Source organism: Mastigoproctus giganteus, chromosome 3 (assembly GCF_048544385.1).
Source record: "Mastigoproctus giganteus isolate SK-2022 chromosome 3, ASM4854438v1, whole genome shotgun sequence".
NCBI lineage: Eukaryota > Metazoa > Arthropoda > Arachnida > Uropygi > Thelyphonidae > Mastigoproctus > Mastigoproctus giganteus.
This window is the reverse complement of record NC_143577.1, coordinates 234,456,421-234,473,545: the sequence shown is the minus strand read 5'-3', so window position 1 is coordinate 234,473,545 and position 17,125 is coordinate 234,456,421. Positions and strand designations below refer to the sequence as shown.

Here is a 17,125-nt window from a genome sequence, read left to right as displayed (position 1 = left end):
AGTAAATGGATTTGGTCTATGAAGAATAATCACTCCAAGTAACACCAGCATCTATTGTTTGTAGCATTCTCACATCAACAGATGCATTTGAACAAGATTCAAAACCTACATTACTTGAATAGAATTCTATATCAGTGTCATCAGCTTTCAGCATACTGTTCATTCCTGTTCCTTTCAGTCCTGATATCTCAGACTGTGGATCCATTATAACAACCCTTTAGAGTAAAATTTTGTAGAAAAATACTTTTTAATTTTCAGTAGCACACAAATAGTTTGATGATGATCTTTTGTTTTTCACAAACTAAAGGAGTAAAATTTGTAAAACAATCTTCAAAAAATTTTACCTTTTCTTGTGAAAAATACTAAACTATATAAAATAACTTCAACATAAGCAAAGAAAATATCAAACTGTGATCTAATACAGCTTTTATAGCACTCTCTAGACAGTGTAATAGATGCTAAGCGAAATCTCAGCTGTAATGCCATAGCCCATGATTAAGTCAGTGTGTTCATATTGCTCAGCTGTTCATCTCATGTACTTTTCCTTTTACAGTGCTCATTTATTGACCTTAATTGAATGGATGCATATTTGCGTTGAGGCACAAAAATTGCAGTTTGTTTTGACACATGTTTGCAATCAGGCAGCAAATGTGTTAACTAATATTTTTAGTTGAATAACACTGCTAAGAAGGTGAATACATTTATTAAATGATGTATTTACAATTCAACAAAATCAGGGCTACCTATTGTCTGATGAGGAGGCAGATAGCTCTGAAACTGGTCACAGCAGTGCCTTTGAGTTTTTAATTAGTAACAGATTTGTCTTCTTAGTGATGCTCTTCAACTGAAAATGATATTAGTAACTTTAGGTTGACTCATGGATAACATAGTCATTTCTAAAGTGAGATAAGCTCTGTCACTGGAGAGACAATAGTGCCCCAGATAGTTAAGACAAAAAACATAATTCAGTGTAGCATTCTTTTCTCTAATAATTTCAATATCTGCATTGAAACTATACCCTCCTTCTTTACTAATTTGTTCCATTTAGCCAATGCAGTTCAGTAAAGAGGTTGTTATACAGGTAATGAAAGTTTGCATTTTCAAACAGAATTAATTTTTTTTCCACATGCTGCTTGTGTATATTTGATATATTTATTTGCCATTCAATACAAGATTGCTAATTAAAAGTACCTGTTGTCTGACAAGAAAACTATAACTCCGAAACTAGTTACAGTAGTGCATTTGAGTCTTTAATGAATAGTAGCAGATTCACCTTCTTGATGATATTGTTTGATTAAAAATAATATTAGTAACTTTAGGTCTTCTTGTGGATAACAATCATTTCTAAAGTGAATGTAAGCCCAAACTCTGTTGCTGATGGGACATTAGTGTCCTCAGGCAGTAAAGATGGTACAAATTAGTGTCCCTTTCCCAAACTATTTAAATGCTTATGTTGTAATAGTAAACTCTTTTTTATTAAGAAGGATATTATTGATAAAATGAAAGTTAATGACAGAGAATTTAAATGTGTTCAGTCTGTACTGTTGTAGAATCCTGAGAAATCTATAAGATGATTTTCTTAACAACTTGAGTTAGGAGAATCATCAGTGTATAGGATTGTTTGAAAAGGTGTGGGTACCTTTACTTGAAAGGTGTGTGAAACAAAACCATTAAATTGGTCGAATTGCAAATAATCACCCTCTCATCTTCAGCAGAGTGTATTTGGGCTGGATATATTCACTATGATATGATCAAATATATCTCAGTGATATAATTGTAGTGTTTGCTTTGCTCATATTACAGATAGTGTTAAAATTGTCAATGTGAAAAGCAGATGTTGTAATCCTGATAAGAAGCAGCTGAAAAGTTAGACGTTTGGAGGTGGGGAGAGTTCAGTAGTTGATTAAAATACAGTTTTCAGTTATTTATGGTGTGTGGTAACTATAACTTTTCCTGAAATAGGGTAGATTTGGCTTAAAGTTTTACCAATAAGGAAGAATTGAGAGATTGTGTTAGTTCTGATGCACAGATGAAGTTTCATTGTTAGAAAAATGTAAATAAATGTTTACCTGCACTTGCACACACATTATTTGAATAAAAATGTGTGCGCGTGCACATTATTTTTAATCACACACACACTTATAACAATGAGGGAAATTTTTTCTATAAGATAGGATTGAAAGGTTTCAGACTGAATTGATTGCATTTGCCATAGCTGTCATAACATTTGCTTCACCAGAAAATTATCATTCCTTTAAGTTTTGAAAATCAAAAATAAAAATCATGTGGCACAAAGCCAAGTGAATAAGGAGGATATTGTAGGACAGTTTATTTGAAAGACATTTGCAAATATTGCCACACAAATAGGCATATCATGTGGAATAATTTCCAATTTTTCCTTGTACCGATATTTGTTCTCTTCCTTCTAACATCTTCATATGACTCCTGACATAAATTCATAATGAATTATTCCTTTATATTAAAAAAAAGTAATTGCTACATAACTTTCTTTACCTTTAAGATCTGTAACTTTTTTTTTTTTCCCTGTGAGACATGGAAGACTTCCATTCAAAGGATTGATGTTTTGTTTGTAAAGATAACACTATTTCATTTCCTGTCCCTATTATTTTTATAATCTTGGATTATAATCACAAACTTCAACCAGTTCTTTTGAATCAGTAGTTATTTCCATCTGATTCTATATTAAAAATTTTGCATAACATAAGTTGCAGTTGATGGCTTAAAAACTATCATACTTCTAATGTCGGAAACAAGTTCATCATTTGGAATGGTTCCCCCCCCCCCAAATCCTGTAGGAGATGGAAGAGATTCTTAAAGGCTACAATTAGCCAATCTTTGAAGGGTGTAAAGTCTTTGTCTGCACAACATGTAGTAAGGTCTAAAATGCCAGTGCCATAAAACCAACTTGACACCTTCCATCATCCTCAGTGACATCTTTGAAGCACTTATACCATCAGATATCCTACTTCTCAGTAAAGCCTTTTTTCAATTATTAATGCTTTAGTTATTTCTACAGTCTGATTTCTTCAACAAAAAGCAAAATTTTACAGATATATGTTTAAAAAAATGGCATTCTAAAAAACTACAGTACAGAATTGCTTACTATTAACAGTAGATAAAAATAAACCTTTGGAAATGTAGAACAAAAATGCTAGTTATTGTAACAAATTTTAGACATTCTAAATTGCACAGTAAAGTTATTTTTTCTTTTTGATGTTCAGATATTTTTAACAAATTCGGTTAAAAATTCTCTAATTCTGTCTTGTATTTAAAAAAATAAATAAATAAAGTGTTTAACACTTGTTGGAGATATGATGTAGCAAAATTTTGATGAACTTCTCATACTTAAAAATTTTACATTTTTAGCATGCTTATGAGAAGAGTTTTGGAAAAGGTGAAAGTGTCTTATTTAAAGACCTAAGTCAAAATTTATTTTCATATAATGAAATAAAAATGAAGAATGATATGCCACTAAGATGAATAAGCAACTCAGTGGTTGAATTTTATCTATATTTTGCTTTTATACATTAAGTATAGATGCCATAAAATTGAAATATACCTAACTTACATGTAATTTATTTTCCAGTTGGTAATAAAAATGATGATCCAAGTAGAAAAGTTGTCTTGACTGAAGATGCTCAAAGATTTGCTGATCAGATGGGTATTCAGTTATTTGAAACCAGTGCAAAGGAAAATATAAATGTTGAAGAAGTAAGCACATTTTCTCCATAGATTTTCAAATGTAATGAAAAGAATATCAAAATAATTTTGATATTCTGTAAAGATATATAAAGGGTAAGCCGTATGTCAATTTACCAAGAAAATATAAAAATTACCAAAAAGTAAATTACTGAAAGCAGTTTGAACAGTTTATTTATAAATAATATCGTGTAAATATAACATTAATATTAAATATGGACATGAAATTTGCTTATAGGTTTGAGTTGTACAGATTATTTCCTGGTAAACTGACATGTGGATCACGCTGTATATTCAATCGGTAAAGTAGGGTGCAAGATGTGAGGAACCTACCTTATGTGATTGAATAAGCAGGGATAGGCAAACTGACAACTTTCCATTCATTTTTAAAAATAGCAAATGATAAAATAATATTTTATTTATTTGTGCTCCCTGCTGTGCACACAAATGGTTTGTCCCACAATGTTGCAAGTCACATGACCACAGTTGTGGATAAATGCAGCAGAACAACTTTTCTAGTATCAGTTAAGCATACAAACCGTAGCAAGAATGGGGAAAAGGAGTGATCTAACGGACTTCGAACGTGGCATGGTAGTAGGTGCAAGACGGGCTGGACAAAGCATCTCTGAAATGGCAGTTCTCCTGAACTTTTCACACACCACAGTTTAAAGGGTGTATTGAGAATGGTGCAATGAACAGAAAAAATCCTCTCAATGGCACTCCTGTGGAAGAAAATTGCTTGTTGATGAGAGAGGTCAGAGGAGGATGGCTAGAATTGTGCAAGCAAACAGACAGGCCACAATGTCACATGTGGTGTGCAGAACAAAATATCACAGCAGATCACTAGTCGCACTTTGTTGCGAACAGCCAATGGCCACATCGCGTACCTTTTTTATCAATGAAGAACAAGAGAGCACGCCTCCTGTGGGCACAGCAACACCAGCACTGGACTATCAAGGATTGGAAAACAGTTGTTTGGTCTGACGAGTCGAAGTTCCTGGTGTATCATGTTGATGGAAGGCTCAGAATTTGGCGAAAACAACATGAATCAATGACTTTGAACAATATCTTATCTCACTCAAAGATCCTCAAATCTCTGTTCAAATGGCTGCTGAAGTTTTTCAATGTAACTGGTGTACTCACTACTATTTTTCTTATATTGTTTAAATATTTTCTGGAAAGTTGCAAGTGTTGTTATTTTAAAGTTGAGACTAAAATAGTGATAATTTCATTCAGAAAGCTGTCGTTGGTAAGTCTGGTTATAATTTGACCTTTTCCTTGAAGTCTTTTATTGAGTTCATTCAAATGACTAGATATGTCCACCAAGGATACCAGGTTGCAAAACCAATTTTCATCTTCAAAGTGATACACCCTTTGTCCTTTAACAATAAGAAACACTTATTTCTTCAAATGCTGACAAAAACCATTGTAAAACTCTGCTAAGCCAGCATACTTCAGTGTAGTATGCAATGTCACTATATTCAATTTCATCGAGAAATTCCTTGAATTTCTCGGTGAAATTATCTATGGTTTAACCCTCCTGACCTAATAAATTTTACAGCATTCACAACATCATCCATAACTACTGTGAATCCTAATGTTTTACCCAATAGACTTTGATGAATAATACAGTTGATCACATATTAATTTGTCTGAGGGACTAGCTCTTTCATATTATCACTGAGAACAGATGCTATACCACTTTTAGAGCCAATCATAGCAGGTGCACTGTTGGTAGTTCCCAACAAGTTTAGATAAATCCAAATTAAATTATACTTCTTAAAACAAGAAAGGAATCCCTCAACTAAATCAGATCCTTTCGTTTGACCTTTTAATTTCGGAATTAAAATGGATGCAATTTAATGGATTAATGGATGCAATTCTAAAAGTTCTTCATATATCTTAAAATTGAATGTCACTCCACATGCAGAAATTGTGCTGTTCAAGTGGTATCTACTGACTCAACTCAGCAGCAAACAAAAAGCAAGTACACTATTTCAGAAAATTTACTTTTGATGTCATTTGAAATATCAGATTGCCTTTGAATTGTGTCCCTGCTTAAACTGTTATTTCAAACTTTTTTGTACAATTTTTGCAATGTAACTTTTGTGATGAAAGAATTACTTTTTTTGCAAAATCCCCATCAGAAAAGTTTTTGACTGAGCTAATAGCTGAGATATTTCAAAACTTACTTCTAAGGCTTGTTCTGATATTTCAGAACATTTCACAAAAATATTTTGCTGAGCTTGCAAGGAATGAAGCAGTGAACAGACCTTTTGTCTTCTCGGTTCTCCAGAATATTTTTCGTTAAAATCTGCATGTTTTGTTTCAGATTATATTCTTTCGTTTGTTTGTCCATTGTTCTTAGAATACATATTTTTCATCTTCTATCTTCTGTTTTTTATTATGATTATTGTTATTTTTTTTTTTTTCAGCCATTGATTTCACTGGGGAAATTTTACACTTTTAAAATAATATAATAATAGCTTAACACTGGTACAGCAAAACAAACTATTTGTAAATCATCAATAGTTAGAATTCATATATGAAGCTGAAGCTGTACTTCACAACTGCAATATTTCATACATAGCAGGTAGCAATTATGACACTAATACTGTGATGTTTTAACAACTATTTATGTTATTCATCAATGCAAGAGAATTTCCTTTTTCTCTATTTAGTGCAGTACTGATGTCAGCAGTGTTGAAACAGCACTGACAACATCTGTTATGTATTATTAACATTTGTTTTTAGCAACCATTTATTTTATTACTTTTGATACTTGAACTGCATGTTTTATGAAAATTTATTGAAATATTCTTATAGGCTGATACAGGCTGCAAAAACCGTTTTAGGCAGGCTGCATGTGTGTATCAGTGATACACGGGTTGCACATCACTGATCTAAAAGTTTTAATTTCACAGATGAATATATTTAAGTTGGTCCTGTGATAATAGGGAAACATATGAGGTGTAGCAATCAAGTTCTTGGATTGGTGCAATAAAAAAACACAAAGTGAAGGTGCACAAAAATAGTTTTATTTTTATTCAAAGTAATCTCCACCTGATCAAATGCACGTATTATACCATTCTAAAATTTTTGAAATAGTCAATGAAAGTATCAAGAGATATAATGTTCAGTTGAGCCATTGCATTTTTATTCATGTCCTCGGCATCCTGAAATTTCTTTTCTTTGAAGGCTGTTCTCACCTTGGGAAAGAGGAAAAGGTCTGCTGGTGCTCGATTGGGACAGTAGGGTGATTGTTTGATCTGTACATTGCCATGTTTCATCAGAAATGTCTTCACAACAAGTGCAGAATGGGCAAGAGCATTGTTATGCATTAAGATCCAGTTGCCTTTCTCTTGAAATTGCGGCTCACCTGGGAAAGGTGCTTAAAGTCTGAAGCACCTTGACTCTCTCCCCTTCAGGTACAAATTCCTTGTGAATCAAATCTTGTTTGTCAATGAATGTGATCAGCATAGTCTTGATCTTGGACTTCTGTAAATGAAACTTTTTCATGGTGATGATTTGGAAGTCCACTGCATTCTGTGGCACTCCATCTCTGGGTTGCAATGAAATACCCAACAGACATCTTCAATGACAATACAGTCAATTAAATTGGAATTGTCTGGATGAAGTCTTTGTATGATGACACACTTTGTTGGTATGACTTAACATTTCATCTTACTATAAACAGTTTTTAGCATTTCATACATTCCTGTTGCAGATTTTCTCGGTTCAAAGCAAAACTTGATATTTGTCCATTGCAAAATCGTGACGTGGAACGTTAATGCTACCTACTAATGAAACTGGTTGTTACTTGCAACCTGTCAGCCTACTGAACAAGCTCTGTACCACCATCTGCTGGAGGAAGTTACAATATACCACCTCTTTATTTTCAAACTCATTGAATATTACTGCATAAGTAGTTTATTTTTTGCTGCTGCAATATATAGACAATACTAATTATAAAGTTCATTGGTGTTTTGAGCTTATGTATGTATGTACAGGAAGTCCTCATTGTACACTCTAGTTATGTTCCTAGAACCCAACAAACAATGAAAATGATGAATAATGGGGCCAGTCAACAGTATGTATTGACTTGCATATTTGGAACAAAAGATATATTCCAAAGACAAAAAATATTTTTTATGTGCAAAATGTTCTTTAGGATCATATTTGTCACCTTTAATAAAGTATAAAAATATACTTTATTATTTTTATTTTTACTAAATAGAAAAACAGTTGGCAGCTCAACTCTTTTCTCGCTTCATATACATCTTGCCCTCTGACATAATTCATGTTCACAAGTCACAAGCTGTTTTTCTCTTCAATATATAAACTTCATATAATTTAAGCTAATAAAGAAAAAGTTACCAGTTTATTTCAGCAATGACTCAGATACTTTGCCCTTATTTTTCTAAAGAAAGAACTGATTTTTTTTCCTTTTGCAATGCAAGAAATTGCATTTCTTTCCCTTTGTAAAAGGAAATTTCATTTAAAGCAAACAAACTTTAAGAGCATCTTCTTGGTACTTTCTCCCAAGTAATGCTTTACATGCTGTGAAAGCTTAATCAGAAAATTTATATTAATTTCATTAATAATCATAAGAAGCATATTAAAATATTTGATATTTTTAGTTTTTTAAAAAAATTCTTGAACTCATTTGAATTAATTGAAAGTAACATTAAAGTTACGGTGAAATTTTGAGAAAAAAACCAGTTCATACAAAGTGAACTAGTTAAATAGCAGTATGACCCAAAGTGAGATATCATAGACCATGGTGTGCTCGTGATAGACAAGTGGTAACGAATTAACAAAAAATGACTTTAAACAGGATAAAAAACAGTGAGGACTTCCTGTGTATATAGAGTGTGTATTTGTGGTCTGTTTTGCATATTTGTGCAAACTGAAAACCTGGGATAATCCTTTGAGTGGATTAACTCTTTTTCTTAAGGCACTCGCAAAACAAATAGTGATTGTCAATGAAATTGGTGAGGGTCGGGTTAAATTATTTGGAACAAAAGCTTAGAGCTGCTGAAATATACACGACTATTGCATTATATAATAATTTCTTTTATGCAAACTTTGCTTTTTATTAATACAACAATGTTATTCATTGCCAGTATGAGAGTGAGGAGTTTAATTTAGATTTGTGCAAAAGCAGAAGTGAAGTTTTCAATATAGAAGTTTAGGCCAAAGATTTTATTTTCATTCAGAATTTTAAAAACATGTACAGTTTACAAATGAGCTTAAATTACAAAGTGTGAGATGCCGGTTACGTTGCAGCTTCAAGTTATTTACTGAGTTGTCAAGTATAGCATTGGTATGCTTTACAACACAAGATCACTTGTTGGCCAATCATTTCCACCAAAGAGATGCCAACAAACATTAAAAAATGCCTGTTTCTGTGGTGGCATATTACTAATAATATGCAGCAGACTGTATCTCTCTTGAAGTGCTGTATTTGAAATATTTAATTGTCTAAATGAAGCAGAACAAAAGCTGTGGGTTGGTTTTTTTTTTTTGTAGATTGATAGGATGTGGGGAGACAGGTGCGTACTGAAACAGTAAGCCGGGTTTAACAAATTAAGTGTTATTCCATATTTATTAAGCTCGGTAGAAATATTTAAATTAAATGAATAACCATAATTTTGCATGCATAATATGTTAATCAATAAAATGTCTATATAGCTGGTGTCCATTTTAATGATATGGTGTTTGATTTTGTTCTTGTGAACAGATGTTTAATTCTATAACCCGGATGGTGCTTAGAACGAAAAAGGAGCAAAGAGAACGCCAACAGCAGTCGCATGATAGTACTGTTAAGCTACAGAAAGGGCCACAAAGAGGAAAGAAAAAGTGCTGTTAACAGAAGAGTATTAACTATGTTAAAAGTAAGCAGCAGATTCATTTTTAGTGTCATAGCTTTAAATTTATTTGTAATTTATGTATGCTGAAAACTTAAATAGGGAGCTTAGACTTCTATTAATTCTTTTTCACAGATATGTGATTCTCCACTTTTCACCAGGAAAAGGACTAGTTTTTTGGCCCTCTGCTTTTGATCAGATCTACATCATGTCAGGAAAGTGCCTGAGTCATCTGTGTAGTACAGCTCAAGGATCACCTGTTGGCTGCACTTTTACTACAAAGTACATAACACACCAGTTATATGTAGAATTTGGACCTCTTTGCCATGAGATTTTTTTTCCTTTGCTATAGGGCCCAAAGACTGGTATCCATATTTGCCAATTTCTAGCATGTTTTACTACAATTATGTCCAAGGAAGCAGTAGGCGTCACATTTTTTTGTATATAATGTACTTTATATATGACCTAGCACCAAAGATGTTGAGACATAACCAGTGTTATAATGATGTTTTCATATGCATGTAGCTGGCCAAAGGGCTGTAATTTTTCAGCTGGAAGGTGAGCCATAACAATCAATATTATGTACTGAGGAAATGTTTTGTAATTTTGGTATAGTGTAGTCTGCCTTATCATCAAAACTTAAAATGTTTTTGTAGCCTTTTTTTTTTTTTTTTTAACTGCAGTTTTAAATTTCGGCAGTTTTTTAGATTTAATGAAAATGAAATTCTTCAAATAGGATTGTCCGCCATATTCAGCAATGAGTATAAGCTTGTACAGCATTGAAACAATGTGCGCTCTGTGCAATTTTAAAAAATTGAAAAATTAAAAACAAATTACTAATAGTTGGCACTTGCCTTATATATTATATGCATTGTTTTTTTTTTTTTTTTTTTTGTATAACTAGTTTTTATAATTGAAGGATACTGATAAGTGAAAACTTATTATTCTTATCATGCTATTTATAGATTGCAGCAGATATCAGTGAATATTTTTGATATTTTGTATTTTTGTCTCTACTATTAAGCAGTATTTTAATATTAAATATATGTCCATAGTGAATTATTTTTCCATCTTGCATGAAGCAGTTTTCTTTGTTTTTATAGTTGTCACTACTGTTAAGTGACATTTCCTGCGTTTGAAAAAGATTATTTTTTTTTTGCTTGCAATATTTTATTATGTTTCTATACAAATGTAATATTTTCTTGTTGCATAATTTGAAAGATCAAAAGCAAGATGAACTAAAGGGAGCTTTCATGTAAAAAAAAAAAAAAAAAAAAAAAAAAAAAAAAGTTTGTTAAAATCTGCTACTCCTTGTAACTCTTATAGCACTTTTCTAAACTTTCAAAGGCAATTGTCAGTTATATGCACTGCACTTACTGGAAACTACCATAGCTTTCCGAAGCAAAGTTTTCCAATGTCAGTTGACACTGGGAAACACTGCTTCTACTCATGAAGTCAGAAGTCATTCGCTCAGTCATACCACATCATGAGTGGGAAGTTTATTGGCAATCAAATTGTGATCCATACCTCTTTGAGTGCCTCAGTCACAGCTGAACTTTCATGCCTTATGAAATTTTGCTGGTAATTGCTTTGGCAGTTTCATTGTGCATGCACTCCTTGATTATGGACTTCTCTTCAAATTGTGACCAGTAGTCCAAAGAAATACTCACATATTGGAATGAAATTTAATCTATAAAGCAATATAAAAGCCTTTTAATTTTTGTTCCTAAGTGCTGGGTATCCTCGTGGGGCATTGCCATGCTCCACTTGAGTTTCTCAGTTGCAGGTTTATCATTTCTGCTGCAATCAAGAAATGTATGTGTGATGAAACTGTCAGAGCAGTTATTGGCATCAAATTCTTAAGCTTCAATGTAAAAAAAGAAATCAAGTTTATATGATGTACAGTTTGAATGACATTGGCTAGGTTGTGATTCAGAGTAAGCAATGAGAGATATCCATTACAAACTTATCCAGTGATATTATAGTAAAAGTTTGATTGACATCAAGAAAACATATGCTTTAGGAAGCTGTGGTAAAGTTTCCCGTGGGAGCAACATACCAGGATGGCAAAGACCATAAATTGTATCTGATGTCAGTGTGGACAAGAAAGGGGGGAAAATATAGTTGGAAAATACAGTCAGTATGTATTTTTTTTTTTTTTTTTCAGATAAAAATTAATAGAGGAATATTAAAATCTATATTAATATCACTTTAATTTTTTAACCCATAAGTGAAAATATAAGTTAAATAAATTAAGAGTTCAGGTAGCTATTTAAATGCCTTTTCTCTGATACCCCAACTTTCTCAGATCACAACATTATACAAAACTTCAATAAAAAGTCACTTTATAACATAGTAGTAGCCCTGACCCTTTCTATTGCTGCTATAGAATGCTCTGATTCTAGCCATGACAGTGTGCTCCATTAGTTTACTGATAATAGCAGTGGCCATGAGCATCAGACATACTAGGTTTTGCCAGTTAACCCTCACACATAATGTGATCATACATTTTTGCCCATTCTGTGAAACTTGCAATTACCACACTATTGAGAAATTTTTTTGAAGACTGTGCAGTAAGAGTATCATATCTTTTGCTGTAGATCTCACATGATTGGTCATGGGATTTAGCTCATGTTAGCTCTCATTGGCTTTCACTAATCATCATTGAAAGCAGGCATCTTCCCTTTCTGTATGTTCAAAAAGAGATCATGCTATGCTTTGTTAAAAATCAATATTTTTGCTGTAAATTTTAAGGAGAAAAAAAAGTTCACTGAGTAGCTCTTAGAACGTTATTGAAACTTGTCCCAAGAATAATACACTTTAACATCAGGCAAAAATAAAATGCTACCTCTGAAAATAAAGATTCAGGACATTAAATTTACTGTAAATGGCTCATTATTGCTCCCATTCAGGTATAAGGTTAGAATAGTGATATGAGACAGTTTGCCAAGAATTGATAGTTTGCTGATATTTTTTTATTTTAATATAAAAAAAAAAAAAAAACAAAGCCGAACTCTGTATCAAACAGAAGAATTTGAGATCCCTTTATCAAGTGCCGTTGATCACAGTTTGTCATGTCTGCAGTCATACTATTAATTGAGCTAACTGTGGGAAAATGCTGGTAAGCAACATGCTGTGCATCATATCTGAGCACAGTCCTTAGAAAACCTCACTAAAGTTAAAAATTGGAATTCTGCTATTAAAATATCATTTCTGACAAACTTCTTATTCACTTGCTATTACAGTGATCTTGTCATCTGTGAATGTATATATGTGTATATACACATAACTGTGTATATATGTTTTTAGGTGTCAAAATTTTCTTTTGTTAGCATTATTGGACTGTTCGGCTAAGGTAAAGAAAGCCTGCACGAGAAGCACGCAAAAGTTTGATGAAATTTACCGGTAAAAGTACTTTGCCGTAACGGTATTTGTATTGTTGCTTGCTCGGTAAACAGATGGTGGGTGTTATCGGTCTGGAGTAGAAGTTGAATCCCACAGCAACTTGAAACCCTCCCAAAGTGTGTGGGGGGGTAACTGACCTGTTTTTTCTTTAGAATCACTAATTGAATTAACTAATTGAATCACGAACAGAGTCATATTGGAAGTTCTGGCGTTGTAAAAAATGTTCGTAACAAAGTTTCACCGGTAAACATTTTCGATAATTGCCATGCTTCTCGTGTCGGCTTCCTTTCCCTTTTTTTTTTTTTTTTTTAATAAACAATTTATCCATTAGTCCACCAGTGATTCTAAAGAAAAAAAGGTCAGATTACCCTCTCCACTTCGACAGGGATTCAATTTCTACTCCTGACCGATAACACCCACAGTCTGTTTACCAGGCGAGCAACAATACAAATGCCGCTACGGTAAATTTCATCGAATTTTTGCATGCTTCTCGTGTAGGCTTTCTTTACCTTCACCGACTGTTCTTGTATTTTTTTTTTTCATACTTTAGCTCCCAATTATGTTAAGATTTATTACCCTGATCATAATTTTTCATGTTGTGTGCATCAGTCTGTTAACTAACACCTAATTTTCTATTTAATTTTTGACCCACTCCTATAGGATCTTAATTGTTGCATTTTGCCATCTATTTTCATTCCACAGCCTCTTTGGTTGGTGGTCCTCCTTCAAATACTTTTATTCATTGTGATCATTTTTTTCCCTTTTTGCCAATGTTGTTACTAATGAGATATAAGGTTATTATATAAAATAAATAATAAGATGATAGCTATCTCTAATTTTGTGACACACCACTCATTAATAGAATTATAGATTTGTTAGCCATCTACCTTGATCATAAATTTTCCACAGAACAAGTTATGGACTGTTGTAACATTTTGTTTTGAACTGTGCAGCATTCTCAGCCTTCCTGCTTTTATGAAATTTTGGGATAATGATACTGTAGAATGCTCATTTAAAAAAAAACTGTCTATAACTTTATATATTTGTAAATATATAAAGTTGTATACAAATATAAAGAAAATATGTGCCATTTATTAAATTCTAATATACACTAGCTGTATGTGACAGGTTGATATCTGTCAAGTATGTGTGATTTTCTTTTAATTATTCTCTATCTTTAACCACATGTAAATGAAAGGAAATTGATTTAAAATGTGAAATTTATTTTATACACTAAATGTTACAAATTTTTTACACGCATACATGCAATAAGGCCTCAGTGTGCAAAATCAGAGTACTCAACTCTGCTCATACACAACTCCTCCTCCCAGATTCATACTTGTTTGTGACTCATGGTTATAGCTCATTCATTTTATGATGGCAATCAGCAGTGGGGGGAGGAATTGTCATAATGGATTGCTCAGTATTGGCTTTTTATTTGGACAAGTAAGAATTCCTTATTTGAACCAGATGATACCTTATGGATTAATAAGGATGATAATGCATGTCTTTAGTCTAAACATGGCATCCTCTCATGGCACACCCTTTATAAGGACAGACACTTGAGTGTACTTTAATATTTATGTATTCAGTTTATCCAAATAAAGTTGACACACACGCACACAGTTTTATTCTCGCTTACATTGGAGCACCAAGAATCTAACTCTTGTGTAGTTGTGAGGCCCTACTGTGTATTAATTAACTCAATCTGAACTTCAGGTAATAGTCTTCAAGCTACTATATAGTGTTGTAAGAGAATCTTGTATGTTTTTAGCCTACATGCATTTGCTTTTACAAATTTTTATATGTTATTATATAATAATGAATTCAGAATTGGAACTTCAGAAAATTGCCACTATACCATTGTAAAAGAAGAGAGTTCCCATCCAGCCAATTACTCTTTAATATATGCTCACACAATCATTGAGTGCTGTTTTTAACAATATGTGGTATCCTATATTAAAAAACTACCTTTATGCATTAAGATAACAACATTAGTGTTTGTACAATATTATTATAGATTTTCTTTCTAAAATGAGAAACTGCTACCATCCGTTTTTGGAAAACAAGATTACTAGCTCTGTTTGGATACTTGCTTAAGCAGAAATATAGTGCTTAATGTTAAGGACAGAGATGTGGATTCGTGCTTTGATACCTTCCAGTAAATATGTATTATATAACCTTTCTGTGTATTTACAGTAGATAATTTATTGTAACATTTTGTTATGGTGCTTTAATTTGTTTGGCTATCTGATCCATATATGTAATTATTTTCAAAGCCATATATGAATCTTAGAAGTGAAGGTATCCCAAGTTAGTATTGTCAGGTCACATTTGTATAAACTGCAGTGCCATTTTATTCAGTGACTTCAGTCACTTTCTTCAGATAGTTATATATTTATATCTATAATTGTTAGTTCTAAATTTTATGAAGATATTCATATGGGTTCTTTTTTGTTATTAAATTTCATTATTTTTATTTTAAGAACATCTTGATGTAACCTTTATTTCAATCAGTGTGTAACAGTGCAAAAGAATATATTTTAAACATTTGCTATTCACACATTTTAATGGCCAGTATATAAATCAGGTGTGCAAATCTTCTAAGATTTTTTGATTAAAATATTAGTATTGCAGTCAAAGAAATTAAGGGAATAATTATTGTAGAATATATAAATATCAAAGAATTTATATAGTTCTAAATGGAAAAACAAATTTTTTCTACTGTATTCACAATTTTTTTTTTTTTTTTTTTTTTTTTTTTTTTATACTTTCAACTTTTTTTTAGTAAATGTTTTTAATTTCAGTGAGTGAATTAAGTGTAATTTTCATTTAAGTGGAAAAATGTTTTTGTCTTGAACTGCCAGTTTACATTTATTAGAGCATCAGTAAATTAATTATTATAAGTAACTTCTTAGATCTTTTTAATTTATATCAGAATACTCTGAATAATCTGATTCCAAAACTGTATAAGCAGTTCTTATAAATTTTTAATATCTACTAAATCGATGCATGGTTCATGTGGAATACCTGGCATGGATAAACAATATATTTCCTAAAAAATATATTCTCTATAAATTTATTGAGTAAAATTTATTATTTTTAATAAATATAAAAATGTTGTATTTACTTGAAACTAAGGTGATTTTTCATATTTATTAGTCAAAAAACACCATTGCCATAAATTTTCATAGTAGGAAAATACCTGGTGGGCAGTGTTTTATAACTAACAATACCTGTGTTGCTAGCATAAGACAAGCTCCAAAGTTAAATTACTGCTTAAAACAGTTAAAAAACATCAGTGGAAATGAAAATGTATTGTGGGAAGATATATATATAACATTGGTGCTTAAAAACGTGAATGATAAATAATTTAAGAATCAGTTGAAATGCTGTGTTCAGTTAAATAAAATACTAGCCACCTTAGTATGCCTGATAGTTGGTATCGTGATCATCGCCGAATTGTATTTTGATATAGATCTATATTATATAAAATTAATTTCTGTTTTTGCCTAACTAAGTTGGAACAGTTAGGGGATCATCTTGGTTTCAGCTAAATCACTTTTATTCCTAAGAATATATATGAATGTAAAGTTGTGTAACACCTTATTTAATAACAATTTAAAAATATTATTTAAATATGACAATCTTCCATGTGTTTTACATGCTTCTTCCTCTTGTATAGCAATTATCCCACCCCTAGCCTTCCAGTATTTCTGAAAAATGCATATGAAAAAAAAAATCATATAGCTGTATAGTATTGCTTAGCTTATTGTTTTATAGCTTTTTTTTTTCCCCAGTTGTTATACTATTCATTTTTATAGTACCTTGTATCGTGAATGAAAAAAAAAAAAAAAAAAAAAAAAAAGGTGAAGGAATTAAAAGTTTATTGATTACTTCTTGTTTTGAGACTTTGCAAATGTTCTTTGTTTTGACATTTTTGCATTCCTAAATAGGTTATTCATTCTTGAAATAACCAGCAAATTTATAAAATGTTAATTTAACCTTTATTTTAGTGCACTTTCCAGAAGGAAAAAAGACCCATCATTTTTATCACCATGTCCTGCCCTCTCCCCAGTAATTCGTTCACAATTGTCAAAACTGCATTGAGGATTTGGGGGGGGGGGTCA

General features: G+C 31.9%; 1 protein-coding gene across 1 annotated transcript in view; it reads left to right on the top strand.

Moving 5' to 3' along the window:
- The window catches only part of LOC150088858 (ras-related protein Rab-35-like), a 37,246-nt gene extending 27,079 nt beyond the window's left edge, over positions 1-10,167 (top strand). The window contains exons 5-7 of the mRNA XM_090370944.1: positions 3,608-3,732; positions 9,464-9,617; positions 9,726-10,167. Coding sequence (XP_090227070.1) covers positions 3,608-3,732; positions 9,464-9,592 — 254 coding nt within the window. The 3' untranslated portion in view covers positions 9,593-9,617; positions 9,726-10,167. The remainder of the gene's footprint in view (positions 1-3,607; positions 3,733-9,463; positions 9,618-9,725) is intronic.
- The last annotated feature ends 6,958 nt before the right edge of the window (positions 10,168-17,125 follow it).